At 52.0% G+C, this 25,912-nt stretch overlaps 1 protein-coding gene across 3 annotated transcripts; it reads right to left on the bottom strand.

The window, feature by feature from the left end:
• Positions 1-355: 355 nt before the first annotated feature.
• HS3ST1 (heparan sulfate-glucosamine 3-sulfotransferase 1) lies at positions 356-25,599 on the bottom strand. Of its 3 annotated transcripts, none has more exons than XM_081140620.1 (2): positions 25,398-25,599; positions 356-1,816 (listed from the first exon to the last, which is right to left on the bottom strand). In XM_081140620.1, exon 2 carries the CDS (start codon positions 1,703-1,705, stop codon positions 767-769), a length of 939 nt encoding a protein of 312 aa, XP_080996746.1. In that variant the 5' UTR covers positions 1,706-1,816; positions 25,398-25,599; the 3' UTR covers positions 356-766. The 3 variants fall into 3 exon arrangements, with proteins under 3 accessions (XP_080996746.1, XP_080996747.1, XP_080996748.1); XM_081140621.1 differs by having other exon boundaries at positions 25,285-25,591; XM_081140622.1 differs by lacking the exon at positions 25,398-25,599 and adding an exon at positions 22,723-22,932.
• Between the last annotated feature and the right edge of the window lie 313 nt (positions 25,600-25,912).

Below are 25,912 nucleotides of genomic sequence, written 5' to 3' on the forward strand. Positions count from 1 at the left end.
GGTCATTGCTTGAAACCCCTCTACTGTGGGTTTTGCCCTTTGCTGAGATGGGGAGTAAATGCGAGCACTCTCTGGATCACAGGTGCACCACGGGGGGCTTCTTGCTGGGCATTAACTGAGTCTCCCGTCTGAGCATCGCTTTGTCCACCTTGCGTTTCCACGGGGTTAACATCCCCCCTCGGGTTCCCGCTGGAGCCGGAGCGGGGGAAACTGCCTCCTCCAAGACTAGCGGGGGGTGTCAGGGAACATAAACCTTCCAGGGCAAGTAAAGAAACAAGCACGATGAACACAGCGAGACGCTAAAAATTAAAAAGAGCAATGAAGGAAAGAGAGGAGGAAAGGCGAACGCAGTAGCCAGCAAAACCTTTTTTTTCTGAAGTAACAAAGGGTTACGGGTTCTCCAACGAGTGCAACATAGACAGCTATTTTGAGTCAGGGGCAAGTTAACTATATTCAAAGAAGACAGCATCTCCAGAATGTTTTTCTTTTCTTTTCTGCAGTGAAATATTTTAGTTCCTTCATATAGAGACGTATTACACAATGTTAACAACCATGAAATACAATACAAAATGCCCTCGCTTTAACAAGTAGAAAAATATAACTAGTATATATGGCAATTGTGAATCTAATACTGTACAGAAGTAATTTATGGATTTTACAAATAAATTATAGCTTAAACGCCTTTTTTAAAACTCTTCCCCCCCCGGGGGGGCACGCCCCGAACTTACAGTAGGAAAGGTTCCGAGCCTAGCTTATGGCCTGCCAATCAGTGCCAGTCAAATGTTCTGCCCACGAGCTCAAAGAATTTCTTATTTGGCTCGTGGAAATACTCGTGCAGTTTACTGAGGAGCTTGGGGTCCACCTGGGGGTGCGCCCGGCCTTTGGACTCGTGTAAGCAGCGGTCCCGGCCGCCGTCCCGCAGGCAGTAAAAGCCCTTGGTTTTGTTGAAGTAGAAGTTCGAGGCGTTGATCCGCGGCGCCAGCTTCAGAAACCTCTCGACCTTCTGGATCTCGGGGAAGGGGTCCCTGATGAGGCGGTCGCCGTCCACGACGTGCAGGCGGCGCCGCGGGAAGAAGCGCAGCCAGTTGCGCAGGTGCACGTGGTAGAGGCTGCGGTTGAGCGCCTTGTAGTCCACGTTGAGGCGGCCGCCCCGCACCAGGAACTCCTCGATGGCCGGGTAGGGCTTGCGCTTCTGCACGTGGTTGTACAGCACCTGCGTGTAGTCGGACAGCACGCGCTCCGACGGGTCCCGCAGGATGAGCAGCAGCCGGATGGCGGGGTTCATGCCGTGGACGCGCTCAGGCACTTTGGGGGACGTGAAGTACGCGGGGGTCTTCTCCACGGTGAGCTGGTGCGGGGCGGAGAGGGGCATCTGGCTGAGGTACCAGCCCAGGCCTTGGCTGTAGTGTTCCTCCCAGTCGAAGAAGTGCACCTCGTTCTCCGCGGCCGCCACGTCGGGGTGCAGGCTGAGCATCTCCAGCAGGGCGCGGGTGCCGCCCTTGCGCACGCCGATGATGATGGTCTGCGGCAGCTGCCTGGCCGAGCCGTTGGGGGCCGGCGCGCCGTCCAGGGCCTGGTCCTGCGGGGTGGCCGCTTTCCCCACGAGCTCCTGCTGGCCCGGCTCTGCCCGAGGTGCTCCAGGGCGGGAAGGCGCTAGCTGGAGCTGCGCCACCAGCAGCACTGCGCCCAGGAGCAGCGTGGCCATGCTGGACCCCACGGTGGCTTCACTGGGCCCCGCGTCGCTGGGTCATGAAGCTCTCTGCCGCGGGAAATGCCTCCTGATCAGTGACACATGGGTGTCGCCTGCAGCCAATTACTAGGAAACAAAGAAGGGAAAATATTAACCCCAAATCCATAGGCTTAATGGAGCTGAACCACTCTGTAGTCCTGGGCAGGGCACCCACCTCCTTGGGTGTCTCTCAGGGTCTTGATCTTATAAAGCAGGGGGGTGGCAAAGCTTCTGTGCAGGGCCACGTAGGAATGGTTTAGGCTTTGGGACATACAGTCCCTGTGCCAACTCCCAAGTGTGCTGCTTTGCTCTAAAGCGCTCATAGACAATACACAAAGGAATGGGTGTGGCTGTGTCCCAATAAAACTTTATTTATGGACACTGAAATCTGAATTTCATATAATTTCCGTGTGTCATTAAATATTATTTTTCTCTTGTTTTCCAACAATTTACATGCTTAGTTCTATGTTTGCTGACAGAGAGAGAGAGAGGGAGAGAGAGAGAGAGATTTGGCTCTGCAGCCACAGTTTGCCAAACTCTGCTATAAAGGAAAGGGTTGGGAAGTTCTTTGGAACCTCGACAAACATCAGTGAACTATCTACCTGCCAGCCCCAGGCCAAGGGGCAGGTAATATAGGAGTAGACGGTCCTGCCACCCGTCCACCAGGGGCTCCTGATATGAAAGACTGATTGTTTAGTTTCCAATTCTTCACCGTGCCCAGCACCTAATTTTTGCTATGGCCTCATTGCGAGGGGGATGTGCTCTCCAACAATTTGATTTTAATTTGGCCAGTGGAGTGTGGATAGAAATGATAACGCGCCAGTCCCCAGCCCAGGCAGCAAGAGGCCTCATGGGTCCCCACTTGCCCTCTTGCCATGAGTAGAATGTGCCCTGGCCAACCCCTCGTCCCAGGATGAAGAGGAGAGACAGGTGCAGCAGGGCCACCCCGGCTCAGGGTGGTTTTCAGCCACTGAGTTTTGGGGAGGCTTGTGTAGCAGCAGGCACGTGGGAAAGGTGAGCTGATACAACCCGACTGCAGGCATCGACACGATACACATTATGATTACATTTTAGGCAGGGTACCAAGAGGCATGTGCTCATTCATTCTGCCTGAAGCAGCTGGGGAGGGCTTCATGGCGGAGGAAATGTTTGAAGTTGGGTTAGAGGGATAAACAGGTGAAAGAGCAGAAAGCTTCATGCGGGCAAAGCCTTACTGTTTATAAAGTGGTCTTGCAGCCTGCTCAGGTGACTTGTCATCACAACCCTACAGTGTAAGGTAGGGAGGCAGGGCAGTTACAGATGAGAGTCTTGCCCAAGGACACCAACATTCAGTCCATTTCAAAATTCAGAGTCCAAATGCAAAACTCTAAACTCAGGGCTCTCTTCCCACAAACTGCCTCCTTTACGCCTTCTCTCTACCCATCTGGGATTTATCACAGTTGGGCATTAAAGCCCCTCAAGCACACAGACACTGCTGGGCAGGATGGCATGGGGGTCCCAAAGGCAGACGAGTCGTGGTTCGTGTTTTCTGGATGTGACAAGCAATGATCCATGTCTGACCCTCTCTCAGAAAGAAGAGACTGCAAACTTTTAGTAATCCCTGTCTAAACACAGGGATGGCGTAGGGGCAGGCCAGGCTCGGGGGCCGTGGGATTTCCAGAGCTAGCAAGAAGTCCCCCATCAAGAGGGCCCATCACTTCTCTAGACCAGGTTTAAAATTCACTTAATTAGTTAAAAACTTGTCTGGAATTTATAAACAGAGAATCACAACCAGGGCTTCCATTTTTATGACAAACCAATTGATCTACTTTCCTCAGATATCAACTGTATTAACTGTTTGGGAAAAAAATGTATATTAAAGAGCAGGCAGTTAACTAGCTGGAAACCTTCAGACGCTCAGAATGCTGGAGGACAGACTTGCAAGAGCGGGTGGCATAATTGTTTTGGGGAAAAAAGAGAAATTTTTAAGGATGGCTGGCGAAACAAGATGTGGTTCAGGTTGGTTCTGCTGATTGGATAAGCTCAATTTAATGGGCCATTTGGCTTAGTCAATTGAATATTTCAGTATGTTTCAGGCAAATTCCATTTCCTTCTCAACTGCTCATTTGGGTCAACAGGATGGACCAGCTGCGCTTGCCTGTTACATGCTATTTTTGTGTGTGTGCACACGTGCATGTGTGTGCTTGCAGGAGTCTGTGCATGTGTGCACCTGTGCAGGGGGTGGGTGGGTGAAGTGAGGGAGAGAGCAGCTACTAGATCCTACCCTCTGTTTGGCAGGTGGTGCTATCTCCATCTCACTGCTCTGTTTTCAGGCTCAGGTCTTAACTCCAGGTCCCAAGCCTTCCACACCTGAGTGACAGTCAGAGACCAGATCCGAATGTCAGTGTCTGACTCTTCTCTCCACCCTGCTATGTGGCATCCTGGTTAGCATAGGGCACATCTGAGATCTTTCTTTTAAAGGGGAATGACCAGTAGTCATAGAGTGAAGAGACTAACTAATAGCTTGTCCTTTCAAAAATAGAAAAAAACAAACAAAAACTGGGCAGTTAGTAGTTTAAAAGCTCCTCATTTCTACTTTAAACTTTCTAAAAATGTATTTACTTATTGTAAGCCTCCTACATTCCAAAGATATTTAATATTTGAGCTATATGGAAAATAAGTGCTTAGCTAAAGTCTCATAAACATACAGCGACAGAGAGGGAAACAGAGAGAGAGAGAAGTCCATATATGTCTGAGCTGCACAGAGAGAGATCTATGTGCACAGCATATGCATATATGAAACTTTAGCCAAGTTATATGCACATATATATCATGTGTGTATGTATACATGCACACACATATGTACATCTAAATGTATACATAAAATATATCACACACACAGTGGCCATCAAGAGCCGGCTTCCTCCTGTGGAATGAAATCCAAACTCCTCTCCTGGCCCTGGAGGCCCTAGGATGGGACTTGCCCGCCCCTCGGCCTCACGCTGCTCCTTCCGACCCAGCTGCAGCCCCCCTGGCCTTTCTGTTCCTCTCGACACAAGGAGCTCTCTCCAGCCCTGGGCTCGGCATTCACTACCCCACCCTCATTCCAGGGCGCTGGGCCCCAGGTTTCTGAGGCTGGCTCTTCCTTGTGACTCATATTTGATTTCAAACACTGGCTTCCCTGCCACAGGAGCCCCCCCCCCCCCCCCCGCTTTCTTTTAATCACTTTCTTTCCCACCATCCGTTACATTCCTCATAGACTATCCGAAATCCTATCTGCTCGTTGCTGTCCGCCTCTCCAGCTGACGATGCCGCTTCAGAGCCGGCTCCTTGTGAGGGTCCCGGCCCCCGGACACCCCCTAGGGCCGGGGGATTTCCGAGACAAGTGGGTGCTGGAGATGCTACTTGCTGAATGGATGTGTCAACTGCAGTGGAAAGTGAGGCACATGTCCGAAGGGCCTGAGAAAGACTTTTAATTCAATAAAAAGGGATCCCACTGGTGTGGCTCAGTGGTTGAACATTGACCTATGAGCTTGGAGGTCACTGTTCGATTTCCAATCAGGGCACAGGCCTGGGTTTCGGGCTCGACCCCCAGTAGGGGGCGTGCAAGGGTCAAGCAGATTAATGACTCTCATCATTGATGTTTCTCTCTCTCCATCTCCCTTCCTCTCTCTGAAATCAATAAAAAACATATTTGGAGGGAAAAAAACCAACTTTAAAAACAGGGAAACTCAACAGCTCATCTATGAGAAAGACTGCATCGGGGCAGTGAGTTTTTCATGCCTAGAGAGTCAAGCAGGAACCAGATGTTGAACCAGGGGCTCAGCGTTTCTAATGGTAGTTGGACAGGGTCACCTGAGAGTCTAGAAAATATTTTAATTAAAAAAGAAGGGGAAGCAGTGAAACAACCCTTCAAAAATATTTTAATTTTGTCCTTAAGTCTTCTCATTCCATGATTTACATCATGACCTAGATTTCAAATGTAATTAACTACAATATATTCTCCGAGTGCCACTCTTGGAAGTTTCATGGATAGAAAGGAATACCAAGAGTATTTCATGGGAGGGAGGGACAGTCAGTGCGTCGGGAACAGTGGTGTCTGATTCCTCTGCCGGACAGCTCCCCAGCCCGGGACACGAGAGACATACAGCTGTCCCCGGCAAGCATGTCCCCCAGAGAACAGGGGTGATTAAAACATGACCACACATCCTTGAAGGGGTTTAACAACAGGTGGGAAAGGGAGAGGTTACTGACTGAGTGCCCACTGTGCCAGGCGGTAAGCACTCAGGTTTAAATGACCCCTTCGGATACTTGCTCACCACCAAGAGGCGGTGAGTCTCATTTTATTTTACATTTTTAAGCAACAAGAAGGTAGAATGCAGTTAGTGGAAAAACAGAGAAGTTTTTGCAATTGGACAGATCCAAGCTAGAATTCTTATCGCTACCTGACCTCCGATAAGCTTCGTACCTGTCTGGGTTCAACATACAATTCTGCCAAATGGGCTAAAACCTACTTCCTACGGATGCCACGGTGGTTAAACAAGACTCCCCACGCGATGGACAGTGCAGTGCCTTTCTCCCCGTGACAAAGAGGAAACCACGCCATTCAAGTTGAATGACCTTCTCAAGGTCACAGACCCAGGAAGTGTGAAAAGGAAACTTCTGCAGGCCACCGAAAGCCCGCTGCTCTTCTCCTGTGCCTGTGAGGCCTCCCCTGGGCAGTGGGAGTGCGTCCCAGACGGGGTGCTTAGCGAGAGCAGGATACGCTGGCAGAGAGGGCCAGAGCTTCCTTCTACTTTCAGCAGGGCCTGCCTCTCTCCCAGCTGCCCAGGGTGTTGAGTGACTTCATTTTCTAGAATGTACTGAAACCTGATTAAAGACAGTTGAACAACAGACCTGTCATTCCCTATCTGACCGATTTGGGACCTATCAACAGGATAAGGTTATCTGTTCGGCTGTAAGAGTCTCACATGTCTTCACTCTCATCCTTGCACAACTACTATGAACACTTTACAGTCATGTCAAATGTCCCTCCTGCAGGTCATCTTGGGAACCAAGAAAGAAGAAACAGATTAAGCCTGTGCCTGTCAATCTAGACATAAATATTTATTTTCTAGAAATGGCCTATACATAATACCCTTCAACAAATGTTGACACTCGCTTTGTTTGGATTTACTATGGCGATTGCTGTGAGGAGGTTGGGTGGACAGTTCGGGGTAGAGAGGACCCAAGGTCAGTCCATGTAACGCTGACAAGTTTCCCTGGGCCACATTTACTCTCTGGGACAAAGAAGTGGAACTGGCCTATTTTCTCCTTGGAAAAGGGGTGGGGTCTCCAGACGCTCCCTCCTCCAGCCTGTCCATGCTCCCTGAGTCCCCGCAATGCTGGGAGGTTCCATGTAACAAAAGGGTGACTGGACAATGAACAGGATTCCAGGATTGAAGGAAGGAGGTACCCAGGCAAGCCAGGGAAGGTGGCATGGTGCGGGGACAGGAGCAGGGATTCGGGGCCACAAGAAATAAATCGCAATGTTGTTTCTGAGCCTCTGAGACTCCAGGATGCCATGGGGATGAACAAGGCAGCCTGTCCCACAGGAAGTCTGAAGTCAACTCAGGCAGCCAGGTGATGGATTAGGGCAGAAGGATCTGGATTAGGAGCTGCAGGTGGCAGGTAACTGAAGCTTCCCTCCCAGGAGCTCTGGCTGCCTCATTATGATGGCCCAGCCCAGAGCTTTCCAAACTCTGCCGTGCACTCCAGTCCCCTAGTGATCTACTTCCAAGTGCTGATTCTGAGCCGAGAGGTCGGGAGAGGCTTGCGTGTCTGTTCCTAACAAGCTCCCAGGGAAACGGGCTGCCCACCCTGGGCCCTTGGACGGTGAGGGTCCCATGAGCTTGGAATGCCTGTGCCCATTTGGATTTGCATTCTAATCACCTTGGCCTTGAGCTGGGGAGGCCGATTTTCTTTTGGTTTTTGTTTCTTACTGTTGCTGGGCAGTTGTTTTTTTTAATATATATTTTTAATTGATTTCAGAGAGAGGAAGGGAGAAGGAGAGAGATAGAAACATCAGTGATGAGAGTCATTGATCGGCTGCCTCCTGCACCCTCCCTACTGGGAACTGAACCCACAACCCGGGCATGTGCCCTGAACAGGAATCGAACCGTGACTTCCAGGTTCATAGATTGACGTTGAACCACTGAGCACGCAGGCTGGGCGTGGGCAGTTTGTGTTCAACTGCAGGATGAAAACAACTGTGGAAGGCAAAATAGAGAGGGATGGGCCTGGCCTCAGAGTTGGTGTTATCCTCAAAGGGGGCTGACGGATTTCAGAGAGGACTTAGAGTCCCCAGCCTGGCTCAAGCCTCAGCTCTAGGGCTTACAATCCTGCAGGCAGCATGGAAACTCGGAGCCTTGGGTCGAATGTGCTGGCCCCACAGCCCAACCGCGAGGATAAATAACACAGCCTGTGTGGATGCTGAGGACATTAGCATATTGCCTGGCCCGTGGCAAGCCCTCAAATCACGGAGCTATTTCTGTCCCTAAAAAAGAAGACCGTGTGGTATAAATGGGATCCAGGGATAATTAGTCAGACTCATTTGTTCACGATCCAAAGTACTGCAGTGACTCAACCAGACCGAGGCTCGGGGAAGAAAGGACAGTGACACCTGGACAGCATCCAGGCTCTCTGTTTAGAAGGGACACGCTTCGTGACTGCCCCCGCGTGAGTGATGGACGGCCAGGTGCGTGGTCTGGGAGGGAACACGGGGAGGAGCTGCCTCTTGCCAGCGTGTTTAATCCGCGCCGCTGTGCGCAGGAGGCAGCGGTGACCTAAATAAATCCTTCATTGGAGGCAGCGCACGTGGAGCTCCGTGACAGGCGGGCGGCGGGCCTCTCTCATTACCGGGTGCAGCTGAGTGGAAAGGGGGGCTGGGGCGGCAGACGGGACGGGCGGCTGCCTCGGTGCATGCCAGTGCGCGGGCTTCAGGCCCAGCTCCTGGTGAGACCCGACCTCCACACAGGTGCCCTGGCTACGGCAGCCTCCTGGACGGCGTGGACGGTGGACACCACTCCGTGGGTGGTGAGCAACCCTGAACCCCATGTATTTCCCCAGAAATAACCAGGAAAGACACACGGGGCATCGGAGGCCAAAGGGCCATGAGCCATCATCTCGTCCTGTCCCCATCCCAGCGGAAGGGAAAACTGAGGTAGGCAGAGAACAGGAACCCGAAAGTCAAGAACGGAGGGGCTGAGCTGAATCAGAAACCAGGGTCCCTGGATGCCCATCCCTCTGGACCCCAAGGCATAGAAAGCTGTGCTGCTTTTGTGTTGGGCTAGAAAACATTAAGGAGTTTGCAGCTGAAAAGAAATATGTACAAACAAAAGTGATCTTCCCCTGGGCTGGCAAAGATGGGGGAGCAGTGGCCTCATTTCTTGAGCCAGCCTGTAGGGGCTGAATGTTTGTGTTCCCCAAAATGCATGCGTTGAAACCCTAATGCCCAGTGACATGGTATTTGGAGGTGGGGGCTTTGGGAGGGAAGTAGGGTTAGATGAGGACATGAGGGTGGGGCCCCACGATGGGATTAGTGTCCTTCTAAGGAGAGAAAGAGAAACGAGAGCTCTCTCTGTCACAGGAGCACACGAGGAGATGACAACCACTTGTGAGCCAGGCAAGAGCTCCCAGCAGGAGCTGAATCTGTTGGCATCTTGGTCTTAGACTTCCCAGCCTGCAGAACTGTGAGAAATAAATGCAGCTGTTGTTTAAGCCACTGGGTCTATGGTGTTTTGTTACAGCTGCTGAGAAGACTAACACATAGCCCTTAGAAGAAATATTAAGTTTCTGCTGTGTAAATCTTCCTAGGAGTAGTGCTCACCTGTCTCCTGGATTCAGGCAGGTGACATCAACCTATGAAGCAGGTGTACCAAGAGGGACTGCAGCCAGAGGCCGCGTGAGCGGTCTGTCTAAAAAGCCAGCTGCTGACAGTTCTGCAGATGTTGGAGGTGAGGGACCAGAACGGTCTGCTCTTTTGCTTTTACAAGATTCAACCATGGATATTTTTGTGAAAACTCCTGATTTTTATGAATGGAATAAATGGATATTAGTTGCCACATAAGGTGAACTTGAGAAAAACAAATAGACTGGAGGGCAAGTCTGCAGAGATTGATGCCTGAAGTCTCTACTTTGCCCACAGGTGATTGCTCACACTTTTACAAAGCTCCTAGGATGTTTCTGAGATTGTACAGAGTTGCAGGGGATATAGAAATAATCTAGCCCGTCAAGTAGAAGATACTCATGCAAGGAAACCAACCACCAGGTTAGTGTGAGCATAGATCTGGCCACAGGTGCGCGAGAGCCCAGAGGAGAGAGACTGAGCTGGTGGAGGAGCAGCGGGCCTGTCTGGTGCGATTCCCCAGAAAAGGTCATCAACCTTCAGGCACAATTTGGGAGGAGATTTGGGGTCTGCTGGGCAGGAAGCCCCACAGGGACATGCATTTGAGTAGGTTTGCAGCAAGAGCAGGGCTGGGCGGGTGGGGGCACTCGGCCTGTGCTGGGGTTGGCACTGGGTACAGTTTCTGGGAGGCAGTGGGGATATGCGCTGCACCAGCCAGCAGGCCCACAACCCGACGTCTAGGTACACAGCAGACTGTCAGAGTGGCTGCCACAAAAAGTCATCAAACAACAGTGCCAGGGAAGAGACGGAAAAGGGAGCCCTTGTAGTGTCAAGTGGGACTATCAACTGGGGTAACCACTATGGCAAACAGTATGAAACTTCCTCAACAAACTAAAAATTGAACTTCTAGCAGTTGTACTTCTGGGTATTTATCCGAAAAAAACAAAAACACTAATTCAAAAAGATATATGCACCCTGATGTTCAATGCAACAATATTTACAACAGCCCCCACACAGAAGCAACCGAGGTGTCTATCTATAGGTGAACAGATAAAGATGTAATATTTCACCCAGTGGAATATTACTCAGCCATCAGAAAGGAAAAAAATCTTGCCACTTTCGACAACATGAATAGACCTGGAGGGTATTATGCTAAGCGAAATAAGTCAGATGGAGAAACTTAAGCACCATCTGATTTCACTTATATGCAGAATCTAACCAAACAAAACACACGAAAAAAGTAAACAAAAGAGAAACAGATCCATAGATACAGAGAACAAGCCCATGGCTGCCAAAGGGGAGTTGAGTAACAGGGTGAAAAGGAAAGAAACAGTGGAGGGAAACACACCCTGGCAAAGGGACCAAGCACAAAGTCCTGAGCCTGGCGCCCAGCAATGCCACACATACAGGCTGCAAGTTGGGGCAAGTTAACAGAAAATGAAACCACAGGTTTGGCCCAAGGGCTTGCTTTTGTCTTTCCTTTTGGACATGCATGTCCTTGTTTAACCTGATCATTTAAAAACAGACATTTCCGTGAGCCCTCGGTATTGACTGGCACTGAGGACGGCCTGGGGATGGAACAGTGACTGACACACCCCTGACTGCCAGGAGCTGATGAAAAAGGTGTGGGAGCAACGGAAACGCGGGCCATAGCTGGCTCTGGTTTCACGTTGCCAGTAATCTTGCCTTTTCTGAGTTAAAACGTTGCTGTTCGTGCCGTAGTCCTGGATAAAGCCACAGAACATGGCTTTTTCCTCTACGCCCCACACGTACACACGCGACTGTGATTTCTATTTGTCCCTTACTTGAAAAATCTTAAAACCAGTATTTAAGTTGAATATTCCTAAATTCTTAAGTGCTAGGTTCTGCAAAACGAATTGTATTTCATTTCCCTCTGACTCAAACTTGGACGAACCTCGAATGGATTAACGTTACACAGGGACTGCCTGCCTTTTTACCTTACTGGTCTTGAAATCTTTAAATGCCATTCGATCTGTTCAGACACCTGAACATTGCCCTTGACACAACCATCCCTGAGATCTCGTTAACTCCTCGTATAGTTTTCATGCCTTCGGATTAAACATAGTACTGTATGTTAAGTTAAATCATCTCCAGAATGATCATTTACTCTTTCCGAATGATTTATATTTTACACTTTAAACTATTACTTACTTATTATAACAAACTATTTGGAACAAGCTGGCATGAAGGGTCATCAAGATGAATGATAAGAGCTCAGAAGGGAGAGGCTGGTGGTTAAAAACATGGATTTGAATCTTGGCTCCATCCCTTATTCCCTCTGAATGGCCAAGGGCAAGTCACATGACCTCTGCGTGCCTTGTTTTCTCACCTGAAATGTAGGGATGGTAACAGTGTTCGTTTCCTAGAATTATTGTGAGAATTAAAGGAGATATTACTACGTAAAGTGCTAAGAAGAGAGCCTGGCATATAGAAAACTGCCACCAAATGTCATCATCATCAATGTCAGATCTCCATCTTTCACTGCTGTGGCTGACAAGTAAGAAAAAAAGCACTCTTCAAGAAAAAGAGAAAAAATTGAGTTTTAAGAGTTATGCAGAGAGAGAGAGAGACAGAGAGAGAGAGAGAGAGATGACCAAAAAAAAAAAAAGCAGACTGGAAGCATAAAGTGGATCTGAGTCCAATGTTTTCAAAGGACAACTATTAGGAGAGCACAAGCCTTTGCACCCTCTTTAGTAGAGGCCCATAGAGAACATTTGAGTAAGAAAAGGCAGAAGGTGAGGGCCATTCCAAACACTCGGGACTGTTCAACTTGGCAGGGCCTGGTGCCTGTGGAACCAGAGTCCCAACAAGTGGCTCAATGCCAACCAGAGCCCACTGGGCCATGAAGGCACAGTGGTGGGGGTCAGAGACAGGTAAAGGTGGTGCCTCCTTCAAGATGACAACTACAGCCCTGGCTGGTGTGGCCCAGCTTGTTGGAGCATCATCACCTGCACTTAAAGGTCATCGGTTCGATTCCTGGCCAGGACACATGTCCAGGCTGTGGGTTCGGTACTGGGTCAGGGTGGGTACCTGAAGCAACTGATTGATGTTTCTATGTATCTATGTGTCTATCTATCACCTACCTATCTATCAATCATCTCCCTCTCCCTTCCTCTCTCTCTCAAATCAATAAAAGTATATTTAAAAAAAAAAGATGACAAGGGCAGACATGTCCCTGGAAAGGGGCCTGCAGGCCTAGGGAAGATGCACACACAGCCACCCTGACTGTTGTGGAAAGGACAGACACCAGCTGACAATGACTTTGCCCAGAGAACAGTTTCTCGGGTCACTCTGACTCCTGTGTGGGGGGCAAAGGATGGCTTCCCATCTGAGCTCAAGGAACCTGAGCCAAACCCTCCTCGTGTCATGGAAGACGGGTGTTTCTCTCTATAATGATGGTATTTTCACTTCCGAACTCCCAGGACCCGAGGCCCTTCACCCCTCCCACCACATAAACCCACATTTCACTTGGCAATCATGCGGATTTGTCCTGGTTTTTCCTTTGGAGAATTAGAGATAAAGTTGAGATCCTGACCCTCCTTCCTGCTTTGGAGTGGGAGCTGTTTCCCGAGGGACACAACCAATCCTACCTGCAGTCCTGACAATGTCACCTGTGCAGTAAGTAGCCTTCCAGGACCATGGAAAACGCAGTGCCAGGCTAAGCTGAGATAAACACCCACAGCGCAGCGCCTCCGCCCTAGGCTGCTGGTCCCTCAAGGGTTGGTGGCGGGACTCTGCTCACTCCAGTCTCTCAGAGACCCGGACACACAGCGCACCTGCTGACGCGGAGGGTGCGGGTCACCGGGCCGGAGGGGCCGAGAACCTGTACAAAGCAGGAGGGACTCCTAGAGCCCCAGGCTGGATGGGACACGGAGCTTCCACGGCCCAGGGCGAGTCACAGGGCCACGCTGACCTTCAGACAGGAAGGAGAGTGCCCCATGCCACGCCCAGAGGAGAGGTCCCAGTGCCAGGGCGCACACCATTACTTATTGTGGGGCGGGGCCGGGTGGATCAGGAAAGCACGTGTGTGGTAAGGTCCAGGCCACGTCGGGCCGGACGAGAGAGGCACAGGTGCAGGGGATGAGAGAGGGCACAGGTGCAGGGGACGAGAGAGGCACAGGTGCAGGGGATGAGAGAGGGCACAGGTGCAGGGGACGAGAGAGGCACAGGTGCAGGGGATGAGAGAGGGCACAGGTGCAGGGGACGAGAGAGGCACAGGTGCAGGGGATGAGAGAGGGCACAGGTGCAGGGGACGAGAGAGGCACAGGTGCAGGGGATGAGAGAGGGCACAGGTGCAGGGGACGAGAGAGGCACAGGTGCAGGGGACGAGAGGGCACAGGTGCAGGGGACGAGAGAGGGCACAGGTGCAGGGGACGAGAGAGGGCACAGGTGCAGGGGACGAGAGAGGCACAGGTGCAGGGGACGAGAGGGCACAGGTGCAGGGGACGAGAGAGGGCACAGGTGCAGGGGACGAGAGAGGGCACAGGTGCAGGGGACGAGAGAGGGCACAGGTGCAGGGGACGAGAGAGGGCACAGGTGCAGGGGACGAGAGAGGGCACAGGTGCAGGGGACGAGAGAGGGCACAGGTGCAGGGGACGAGAGAGGGCACAGGTGCAGGGGACAAGAGAGGGCACAGGTGCAGGGGATGAGAGAGGGCACAGGTGCAGGGGTTCGAGGCGCAGGAGCCGCGTGAGGATGGGGTGGAAAGTCCACATTCCTGACTTATCTGGGAACGACGGGCGCGGCCCTGAGGTCAGGACAGGAGGTGTGTGTATGGAGCAGATGGGAAGAGATGACGCCTGAACTGTGAGAAGGTGGCTGCCGGGCGGGGGCTTGAATCCCATCACTTTTACCCTGAAAAACAAAGCAGCCGAAGAAGGGCCTGCTCTGAGCACCCGCCCGCGGTCAGGTCAGCGCGCTGCGGGAATCGCCGAGGTGGGTCCTGGGGACTCTGGAAAGGAGGGCACCGGGCCCTTCGTTTTTCCAGCCAACGGTTCTTTCTTGGTGCCGGGCCCGGGTTCAGGTCTCACCCAGGTTTGGTGCTCTCGCATCCACCCCCATTCTCCTACAGTTTAATCTACTGAACAGATTAAACATTAAATTAGCAAGTGTATAAACATGCACAAGGAAAAGTCATGAGGAATGCCTGACGTTCAGGTGACTAACCTTTCCCAAGGGGATACGGCGAAGTGGTGTATCCGGGCTCAGGCCTCTTCTCGCGGCCAAGAGCCCTGATTCTGTAAATAATGGGGGTTCGTGGTGTGGGACAGTCTGCTTCAGGGGACAGGGCAGGGGCCTGATTAGAGTTTGCAAAGTTTGCTCAGGTCAGGGGGAGAAATTAACAGAAATATAAGGGTGAGCGAAAGTAGGTTTACTGTCGTGAGTTCATGAAACATAGTTTATACTTGCATTTTTATTGATCAATTATCGTATTATTTTCCATACGAACAACTGTAAACCTACTTTTCGCCCACCCCTGAACTGTAGATCGCAAAGGGTTGCAGAAGTTACAGAGCCAGGGAGGGGAAAAATTCGAAGCCTAGAGAACACGAGGTTTGTATTTCAGCTGAGGATGGTGCTAAAACAGACCTTACAGAGCTGGGCAGGAGCAGCCACATTGCAACATACAAGCATGTCAACCGTTGCTCAAAGGCAAGAGGGAACAATACAGGGTTGCTGTGTTCCACTAACAGTGCTCTTCCACTGCCTCAAATGTCTGTGTGCCTCAGTTTCCCCTTCTGTGATTTTGGCTTGCGGGCATGTGACCAAGTTTTGGGTAATGGGACCTACAGGGGAATCTTCTGCAGGCTTTTGAGGAAGATTTCCTCCCCTGATTGAAAGAAGAGAGCCCCCCCAACCTCACTCTCTTCCCACATTGGAACAGAGAGGAGGGGGGCTGCCTGGGGCCACCATGGCCCTCTCTCTGGCTGGACAGAGATCAGCCAGATGGACCGAGGGCCTGGAAGATGCTCCACAGCTAGATCCTTGATGACATTCTTTATCTGCTTTTCAAATGAAATCAGGCTTATCAGAGAGAAAAGCTCATGAGGCCTAAGGGCTGCGTAATGGAAACTCGCTACCAGGCTCTCGAATGGGTGTTTGACATACATTATAAAATGTGGTTCTCCCGGCAGAAGTCCACGGGGAAGTATAATTCCATTCAGCAGACAAGGAACCAAGAGTCAGGAAAACAAAATCACTTCCCCCGTGTCCAATACCTCAAATGCCACACGCACGCCCTTGGGGAGCGGGGCTGGGGGTTTCTCCCGCGCTGAGTCACCAGGAACCCCGCTCTGCTCCTGCCCCACGCGTGCTCCAGCCTCCCAGATGCGGTCCTTTCCTGGGATGCGTGTGAAGATGGGGCTTAGGGGTGAGGAGGGGGGTCAGCATTTCACAGGAGGAGTCGGGGCAGGAGAGATGCCAGCCTGAAACTCTCCCTCGTAAGAGCTGCTGATGCGTAAACGCAAATTTAAAACCAAACCAAAAGAAACAACCCTCTGGAAGTCAGAGGAGCACAACAGGGCCACCATGGCCGATCCCTCCACAAGATGGCACTCGGGTCCCTTGTCTTGGGTTTTTACTGTGATTTTATGCCATCGAAGAACACTGCTTATATCGCATTCCGCATTCTTCCCAGTTCACCGCCAGTCTTCGTGTCCTTCCCTCAAGGTCACGGGCATTAAGACAGGGTCCTGAGAAGCCTTGGGAAGGGGAGAGGCTGTGGGCTTATGTCTGGGGATTTAATCAAGGACTTCAGAAAACTGCCCTGCTACCAAATGTCGCTGATTTCCACGCTCTCAGATGCTTTGGCCTGCTTGCGACGGCCTTCTGCCCCGTCTTCCCTCCTGTTCTCTTCTCAGGCTCGCCCGCCCTCCTTCCCTCTCTCTGGACTTTATGTCTTTCACGCCTCACACCTTTCCTATATTGCTGCTTCCACTCTGTTGGCCCAGGAAATAAAATCATGAGGTTTGCTTGAATTATATAAATTAAGACTAAAGAAACAAAGGGCAAAGGACTCAGACACTCTCCAGGAATTCGATGAATGCCATGCCTGAGATTCAGCCTGTGGTCTTTGAGACGTGACATCAAGTGGGCAACTTAGAGGCCCACGTTGCTTTCGTCATCTCATTAATAGCGTCTTTTTTTAAAAATGCTGACTATGAGCCAGACACTGTGCAAATGTTTGGCAAAACTTATTTGGTTTAATGCGCACTAAGCGACCCTGTGCTATAATTTTAATTATGTCCATTGCAGATGTGGAACCTGAGGCTCAGAGATGAGAAGTGACTCACCTCCTAGTACGTGGCTGAGAAGTAGCACAGTGGACTCTAACCGGGTCTCTTTGGCTGGTGAGGCCCGTGTGCTAACCACTGGGCAGCTCCGCCTTCTTTCTGGTCCGTATCCCTCATGAATACACCGCTAGGAAGCAGCTCAGGTTGTGCGAGGAGTTAGTACTATTATACCCCACAGAATCTGATTATTTCAGCATGAGCCGCATCTCACTACTGAAGAAAGCACAGAATTCTTCTTTGGAAAAGTCCACAGGCAACAGAAGTCTCGTTAACTTAGTTCGCAGGTTAGTACCTGGAATGGAAACATGCCATTTTCGCAGCCACCCTCAGAACAACATACTTCTGCCATCTTAGGGGAGATCTGGGACTCAATTTACAGCCTGAGGTCCCCGCCCTGGGAGGAGCTGGTCTGAAAGGCCTGCTAACAGTTTTATTAGCTTTGGGTTCACCGAGGAGGGAGCAGTTGCAGGTGTGAGTTTGCAAAGCACAAAGTACCCCTTCAGTGAAGTCAGTGGGGCCCTTGTGTGTGCCCGGTCCTCCCACGCCCGGCCCCACAGCAATGTTTGTGTTGAACGGGCGCTGCCTTAGTGGGCTGAACGCTGCTGCTCCGGTGGCCTCACGGGTTTGAAATACTTTTTCCCAAAGGGCGCTGGGAGTAACCCGTGCTTGCCTTCCTCACATGGGAGAGAGTCTGGCTCACTTATGAAAAGCACTGAAGATTCTGATTCGGTCCACAGGTCTTTCGCTTCTTTCAGGGAAAGATAAGGTTGCCTTGGTCGGATCCGTTCCTTAGCTCATCAGAGCAAAGGCCCCTTCCTTTCCTTTCTCCTTGGACCAGACCCTGGCTGAGTCACTTCCCCTTCAAGATTCCTGGTCTCTCCCCTCTCTTAACTTCTTAGGGTTCTAGAGCTTTCACCACAGGAATCCCTCAGAACTATCGCCACAAGAATAGGGATATTTAATAAAATACAGGACTTCCTATTAAATTTAAATTACAGAAAAACAGTAATTCCTTAATATTTAATGTCTGGGATATAACTATACTAACACTCTATGTCATTTATCTGAAATTGAGATTTTACTGGGTGTCCCCTATATTTATTGGGTAATTCTGGCAACTCCACACAAGAAGAATATAAGTTTTCTTGAGCATCATGCTAGCCATTTTATATTGGAGGTCTCCTTTAATCCTCATTAGAATATAGAAAAAAATGGGGCCCAGAAAAACTGTCTACTTCTCAGGATGATAGTCAGAGTAAGCAGGAGATGAGAAATTCAGACAGATGTGCCTTCAAAAGCTATGCTCTTTCCCAGAAAGAATAGCTCCCAAACCTAATCTGGAACTCTGCCATTGACACCTTCTCCCTTTCCCACCCAGGACACTGGAGAGAATCTGGTTTAAGACATAACTTAAGTCAAGTGCAAGCAAGTTTTTTAGGGGAAGCACCCGGCGCGCCTCCCCTCCGGGCCACTGAAGTATTTCTTTTTCTGAGCACAGCCAGGCGAGCTCGCCTTTTCATTTCAGCTGCCTCCGCAATCCACCTTCCTCCACTGTCTTCTAACTGCTGAGACAGGGCTCCGATTTACTCTCCCAAAGCACAGAGTGAGGGCATTTACATAAAACCATCCGCTGCACGGTGAACCTAATCTGCGGGAATTCTAGGGGAGATGCAACAATTCTCAAAATGCAGCCCGGAAAGTGCTGAAATGGAAGTTCCTGATGAATAAAGGAGACGGAGGGAAATGTTTTAAATCTAAATATATTTCTCTGCCTTATAGAAAACGTGGGCCACTCGGTCCTCCGGGGACCTCAGGAGTCTCCACCTTGAGCCGTCCACTCGCGGCAGGTGGGAAGTCCCGGCCCGGGGTCCAGGGTCTGCAGCCTTTCTTTCTGAAGGTCTGAGAATAGGTGCTTGACTTCCAAACCTCAGCTACCTTTAGCATGAAATGAAGATGCTACGCGCTTCCATCTCCCCTGAAGGGCTGGGTACAGGAGACGAAGGAGGCGGTGGGTATCATCACACTATATAATAGTAAAGAATTACCACTTACATATTTCTTATTCTTTTGTTTCATCTTTTCCATCGATCTTTACTTGGTTTCACTCTTTTCATAGCAGAGTGCTCTCGCACGGCCGGCCAGAACGGGCTCAGCGAAGGCCTGCGCTCAGGGGCAGCTATTCACCTGGGCCGACCACACTGGGAGTCCCCCAAATGGACAAGTGAGTGTCAATAAGGGCTCGGGGCTCCATCGACTTTGACTCTGTGGTCACCCTCCTTTGGCTTTTCTCTCCTTGCCTCTCTTTCCTTAAACATTCCTCCCCCCTTGCAAGCTTCCCAAATTCCCCCAGACAGGATGCTCCCTCCTGGTCATTTTCTCAGCAACTAACTACCGAGAGCACAGCCAGTGCTGCAGAAGCTGCGGGAGAAACATCCCGTCCACATCCTGCTCTCAGGGGGCGCTACTCTGAAGGGGAGGCAGTGAGCGGGGAGCCCATGAAGTGAGAGATAAACAGAACTGTAACAGAGGCCCGCAGTGGAAGGAAGCATTGCAGTGAAGGCAATCCACGGGCGACAAGGGGATGGGTTCTCAGGGAGGGCCTGCGAAGGACACCGGCAGAGGCCCAGACACGATGCCTTTACCCTCCTAGTAAAACCCGCTACCGTGTCTGCCCGCCACGCCAGGCTGCAGGGTCTTCAAGAACCAGAACTCATTTCACCTTGGGCACCACCTCCCTGGCAACAGCACTGAACAGCAGCGCCGGGCAGGTCCGAGACGGGGCTATCAGAATTCAGGGGCACAAGTACATTTCACACATACAACACATTTTTTAAATACTTCGTTTTTTTTGGTGATACAAAAAGGAAAATTCGTAATACAAAATGTCTTTCCCGGGTAAAGGGATTAAGGCTTCAAACATTCCTCGCTAACGATCGGGTGCCGGCTTCTAGGTGAGGAGCACAGACCTGAACTGCTCCTGGCCCAAGTCAGGTGCTCGACTGAGAAGACACTGAACGTCAGAGCTCAGAGCATCAAAACTCAACAGTAAAGACTCCTTCCCACACTCCTCGCCCACCTTTGTTCATTCATGTTTTCCAGACTTAACCCAGTGGCACACGGTGGGGTCTTGATAAATGTGCTCAATTGTCAATTTCATTAAAATTAAGAATATAGTCTGTTATCACGGGTTTACCCACAATAGCAACTCCCAGAATATAATCAAGGGTCCAAACTCCCACACCTAAAAGTCTTGCCTGTGGGACCATGAAACTTGACTTTGGTTATAGTGAGTCAGAGACTAAACTTTGAGATCCTTGGTTTTACCCCGGCTCCCTGACACCATATGGCCCTCTAGCGATTTGTAATTATCCTTAGCACATCACTACCTAACACGGGGTAGATTTTACTCCTTAATCTCGCTTGTATCTGTCTCCTCCACTAGAAGATAAGCACCAGGGCACGGATTCCCATCTGTTTTACTCCCTGTAGTGTCATCAGCGAGTAGAACATCACTTGGTACATGGTTGCAGCCCAATAAACACGTGTTAAAAGAATAAAGTTGATCGTTGTAACCACTGACTGGGGCAGGGAAAGGAACACCACAAACATCTGTAAATGTGAAGGCTACTCACGGGAACAGTCTTACACTGCACTCTGGGTACACATCCTGGCCTTGACATTCTCCGTAACTGATTTCACTAAGTCACACATTGCAGCCAATTTCTTCTCTATCCCCCCAAACCAGAGGCCAGAGGTTGGGGGCCTGTGGGCAAATAGGAGGCCTACCTACAGAGACGTTTTGTTTGACCCATGTGGTATTATTTTAAAAATATTGAATTAGCTGCTGGTACTTAAAAGTCAGTAGATTCTATATAAAATTGTGAACTTACAGCCTATCCTGAAATCAAAAACAAAAACACACAAAATAGATCTGGTAATACTGAGCCTGAGGCCCCCCTGGGGCCCCCTGAGCTGGGTCTGAGCCACAGTACCCCCCTCACCCAGGCCCAGGCCCAGGCCCAAGCCTGTTTCCAAGGCTGTTACACTTGTGCTGCTGAAATGCACTAGAGTCTGCGACCCCTGCTGGAAAGCTACCAAAAAACATGCAACGTGGAGGGAAAAAAAGTAAAAGATGCCCACTGGGATCTATTTCCGTTACATTCAGGCCATTCCCTGGAAGAATGCATTCATTTTTCTAGAGCTCTCACAGTTCCACATAACTATTGACAAAGTATGGCCCAGTAAGCATTACTCTAACGGCCTGAGAAAGCTGGGAGCGGATTCCCTGCAGGCAGAGGAAGCAGAGGAGGCCTCATGCGGGAGGCAGGCCTGGAGGTGAATCGTGAGAGGCTGTGCGTCTGCTGGCGGCACATCAGGCTGACTCAGAGAGAAAGTGAGTTTACTGGGAGTCCAATTACCTCCAGGGATCAATGAGAAGATGAAAGGCCAGGCTTGGAAAGGGGCAAGGATGGAGGGAACCTTGGCACCAAGGAACATGCCAAGATCATGCCACGGGGACTGCACCCCTGGGATATCCTGGGACATCCACGTGGCTGCACGTGCCACTTCGTTCATGGCCCACGGTGGTCAGTGAGCACTCAACTGTCCTTGTGTTCTTTAGTCCCTCAAGACCCCCGGGAGCCCTATGAAGCCCCAGCTCAGGGCCTGGAGATACAGACTAGGAGCAAGAGCCCACCTCCCACTGAAAAGTCTCTCCACAAGAGGACGGCAGTGCCCCCTGCCTAAGAGCGCTGTTTGGTTGCTGGCCACCTTCCAAAACTCAGAAGCCCACGTGGGTTCGAGGACTCTAGGTGGAGGCGGGCGGGAGAAGGCAAGCCAGCACAGGGAGCGGAATGACGGACCAACCTGAACCACTCTAGAATCCCTTGTACCTTCAGAAAGTTAATTAACGTTTCTCATCCACAGATCCCAGATCTTTAAAATAGAAAGGATGCCATCTGCCTGAGCACAGCCCAGGGTGGCTGTGACGACGCCGTTCAGGGATCCGTTCGCAATTTCAGAAATACTCATCAGATATCTATTAGGTGCCAGGCACTTAGCTCTGTCCTGGGCACAGACTCTGAACAACGCTGAAATTGCAATCGAGAGCCAGTACTTTATGCTGATGACAGATTTAGACAAGGGAGACCCAGGTCATCGCCCGAAACTGATTCTGTGTCACCTTTCCCCAAACGGATACACTCATCTGCAACTTTCCTTCTTTTTTTGATTAATCAATAGCAAGCAGGCCCCTTCCTCCAAAAATATATTATCTTAAGACATGTGAAGTGCATTAAGCTAAAAAGAACACAACAAAACAAAAACTCCTTTAAAACATTTTACTCTGAACCTAAAACAAGAAACAAGTGGTCTGAGAAGCAGTGAGGCCTGGTGCTGGTGGGTTTCAGGTCGAGTGTGCACAAGGAGACGCTGGCCTATTGTATGAAATCTGCTTCCTTTAACGTTCAGCCTGTGTAATTCATACAGACACCACACAGACTCCAATCAGCAATGACCCAGACAAAATAAAGTTTGTAGGAAAGGCTAGTGAAGTAACCCTGTACATTCCCATCAGTGCTTCAGAACTACCCAAATGCTTTCCATATGCATTTTCTCACTTCCTTATACTAATCTTTCCGTCTGTGTTGCAGAGGAAGAACCCAAGGCTCAGAGAGAGAGAAATCTTTTGCCTGGTGTGCTGGGGAAAGAAGCTGCCTCCAAATCCAGCTCATCCTTGCATCCCCCCACTGGAAAAGGGCAGCCAGGCTAGAAAGCACTGGGTCACTAGTGGGATTTGAAGAAAGAAAAATACTCACGCCAGAGTGATGGGGAACCACCCAGGTCTTTTCCGATACCAGTGGGAAAATGGAGGCTCTCCACAATGGCTGGAAAGTTACTGCTCTTCCCACCCGGCAGCTAGAATGCTGTAACTCCTCACTCTTCTAGGACAGGACTGTGTCTCATGCAGGGGCCCTAGCTGAGAGGCACAGCCTGGAGCCTGGTGTCTGAGCTATGACCCTGGGTACAGGCTCAGTTCCAGCAGGACATCAATACATGTGACTGTTCCGCCCTCCAAACTCAAACTCTAGCCCCAACAGGGGGAACTCAGTGCTCACGCGCGTATGTGCCACTTGGAGCGGATGCTGCGGTCTGGGAAAGGCAGTGGGCACTGATTAAGCAGTTTTACACCAGCCAGTCCATCTTCCTGGCCCCTCTCTAGTCACCATCACATTTTAATTCAAAAGGAGCTTTCACATGGCCTTTCCTTTCAAAGAGCTCTGGGGACTTTTCCAGAAAGAGAACTTCTTTTGACAAAGAAAGGACAAGCCCCAACTAGACTGCAGAGGCCTAGTGAAGGGTCCTGGACATCCACACTGTGCAAAGCACTGCTTCAGACCGTGGGACCTGAGGCTTCACACCAGGCGCACCAACACAGCTAAGGGCCTTGGGGTGTTCCTGATTCCATCTGCAAGTTCACGGTACCACTTTCTCACCCGTTTTCCATGCCAAAACAAAAAAAACCTCCCATCTTAAAGCTACAGTGCCTTGTTCACCAGGCAGCCTTGGCCTGGATGTGCAGCAGAGGAAAAACGCTCAAGAATCATCGGTAAGGGATCCTCATTCACACTGCTGTCATGATTACCCGCTGACTTGAGAGTGCTTAGTCACAAAGTTGTCACCTCTGTCAAACTGCTGATAGAGTCAGAGGGACCCACTGACTCCAGAAGGCTCCTTTCGAAGTTGGTCTTTCTCAGCCCAGAGCCTGGGGAAACCTTATGTAACAGAATGGTCCATTTCAATATACTATTTCCGCAGTCCTAAGGGAGGAAAGCATCTAAGCCCTGGAAATACAGAGCTTAAGGCGGGGGCTGGCCACTGAAGCGCTCATCTGGAATTTCACCAGGTCAGGCTTCTTGTAAATTGTTCCCAATCGTTAGGAGAGCAGAAAGCAGAGTGAGAATCCCCAACGCGGAAGGGTGGGCTTGACAAACGCAGGGAGGCAGAAGTTGGGTTGTCTCCCCCCCATTTTTTTTTTTTTTAAGATGGAATTCCTGAAATTAACCTTTGAGTGGAAGTTGGTAATTGCATTTGAACAAATTAAGGTGAGATTTGGCTACAAAGCGAGAACGCAAAAGTCAGACCTGAAGCATCCTTCGTGCCCCCCAGGGCACCGGCGCCCAGGCGCAGGGGACGCGTCCGGGGCCGGCTCCCCGGCGGGCGGCGCAGCGGAGCCGGTGGTACCAGGTTCCCAGCGCTCTGGCTGCCAGAGGAGCGGGCGCACTGGGCTCCGAGGTCCCCGGCACGCAGGGGGACCGCTTCTGGGAGCGCAACTCAAAAGACAGTGGATTTGGATTCCGCTCCCCAAAACCCCCCTCAAAGCGTCTTGGTACAAGTACTGGATAAAAATAGCCGGCGGATAACGCTGGGGGAGGAGCGAGACCTGCGCAGGGCGAAGCGAGGGAGCCACTGGTCTGGCAAAGTAGGGGGCGAGCGGAGGAGGGATGCGCCCCCTCGGGAGAGGGGCCCATGTGTGCCAGAAGCGCGGACGCGAGTCCTTGAGCGGTGAGACCTACAGCGCCACCCAAAACCGGCGACCAGCACACGCACCGGCGCCCGCACCCCGGCTCCCGATCCGCAGCTTCCCACCCCGCACGGGCTCTGCCCGAGGTCTCGGAGCAGGGGGGCCGGCGGGGAGCAGCGCGCGGTCCGCCGCCCCGCCCGCGAGCGCACCGGGGCCGTCGGGCTCCTCGGGGCGCCCTCCGCTCTGAGCGGGGCTCCCGGCGCCCACCGCAGGCTGGCGCCCAGCCTCCCCCACCCTCAGCCGCGGCCGCCACCCAGGGTGCTCGAAATAGAAACAGAGGCAGGAAAGGGTGCGGGGGGGGGGGCGGTAAAAAGTAACTGGAATAATCAGGACCGTGCACGAGTGCCATGGGGGGGGGCTATTTGCTGTCAGGCCGTCGCCTCAATCTCTATGCTCACGAGCATCCCCGCCCTTCGGGAGATGCCCCGTATCTGCTCCACTCCAACCGAAGGCAGAAGCAAACCAGACCCCGGTTCCCCACCCTGGATGCTCCCCCGACCGAAGGACTTTCTGCTGACGGCATCCGCGCCCCAGCTCCCAGCTCAAGGGGTACCCGGGCTCCGCGGCGCCCTGCGCTCCCGCTTTCCCCGACAGTGCTGGGGAGCAGAGGCGGGCGGGATCGAGCCTCCCACTCAGCCAGGGCAAAAAACCCAGAACAGAAGAGTCAGGAACCCGGACACCTGCCGGCAAAAATGAAACAGTCCCTCCGGACTCGCAGAGCTGGGGGGGGCGCAAGGCAGGAGGTGAGGCGGGTGGGAAACCTGCACCCACTACACTCGCTCCAGCCCCGACTCACCTTGGGCCCTGCGCTTGCCCTAAGTCCCGGACTCCAGGTCGGGGCACCCCCGAGCGCCCCAAGTCTTGCCACTCCGCAGCCGGGCGGCCCCAGCCGGGCAGCTCCGCACTCACCTGAGCTGCGCTGCGCTCCAGCCGGTCCGGCGCCAGGAGTCGGCTCTCGGGCCGGGCCATGGGCAGCGCCGTCGAGCCCCGGCGGCCGGCGGAGCGAGGTTCGGGGCACCCCGGGACAGGTGGCAGAGAAGGGGCGCGGGCAGCCAGAGCCCTGAGAGCGGCGTCGGCTCGTGGCTGCCAGCGCGCCAGCGACTTTGCAGGCGGGAGGCGGGGAGACCAGCCCCGCGGAGGGAGGGGCGGGAGGCGGGGCGGGAGGCGGGGCGCGGGGCCGCCCGCGGGGAGCGCGTCGGGCGCAGGAAGACCGCGAGCGCCCACTGCCGCCCGCGCGCTCCGCTGCTGCGCCGGGGCCCTGGGAGCTCCGCTCGCCGCTGCGCGCCGCCCGCCGGGCGCGGGACCGCCCGCAGGTACGGGAGGGGTCGCCCCGCCCACAGGAGCCGCCACCCCTCGGTGACAGGACAAGGGGGCGGGACCAGCGCGGCAGGGAGGGCGGGGCCGGTCCGGGAAAGGTGACTGTG

This window comes from Miniopterus schreibersii (assembly GCF_964146895.1).
Source record: "Miniopterus schreibersii genome assembly, chromosome: 1".
In the NCBI taxonomy this organism is placed as follows: Eukaryota; Metazoa; Chordata; class Mammalia; order Chiroptera; family Miniopteridae; genus Miniopterus; species Miniopterus schreibersii.

Bases quoted from the DNA above. Each gene is read 5' to 3' on its own strand.
- HS3ST1 (XM_081140620.1), bottom strand. From the start codon at position 1,705: ATGGCCACGCTGCTCCTGGGCGCAGTGCTGCTGGTGGCGCAGCTCCAG.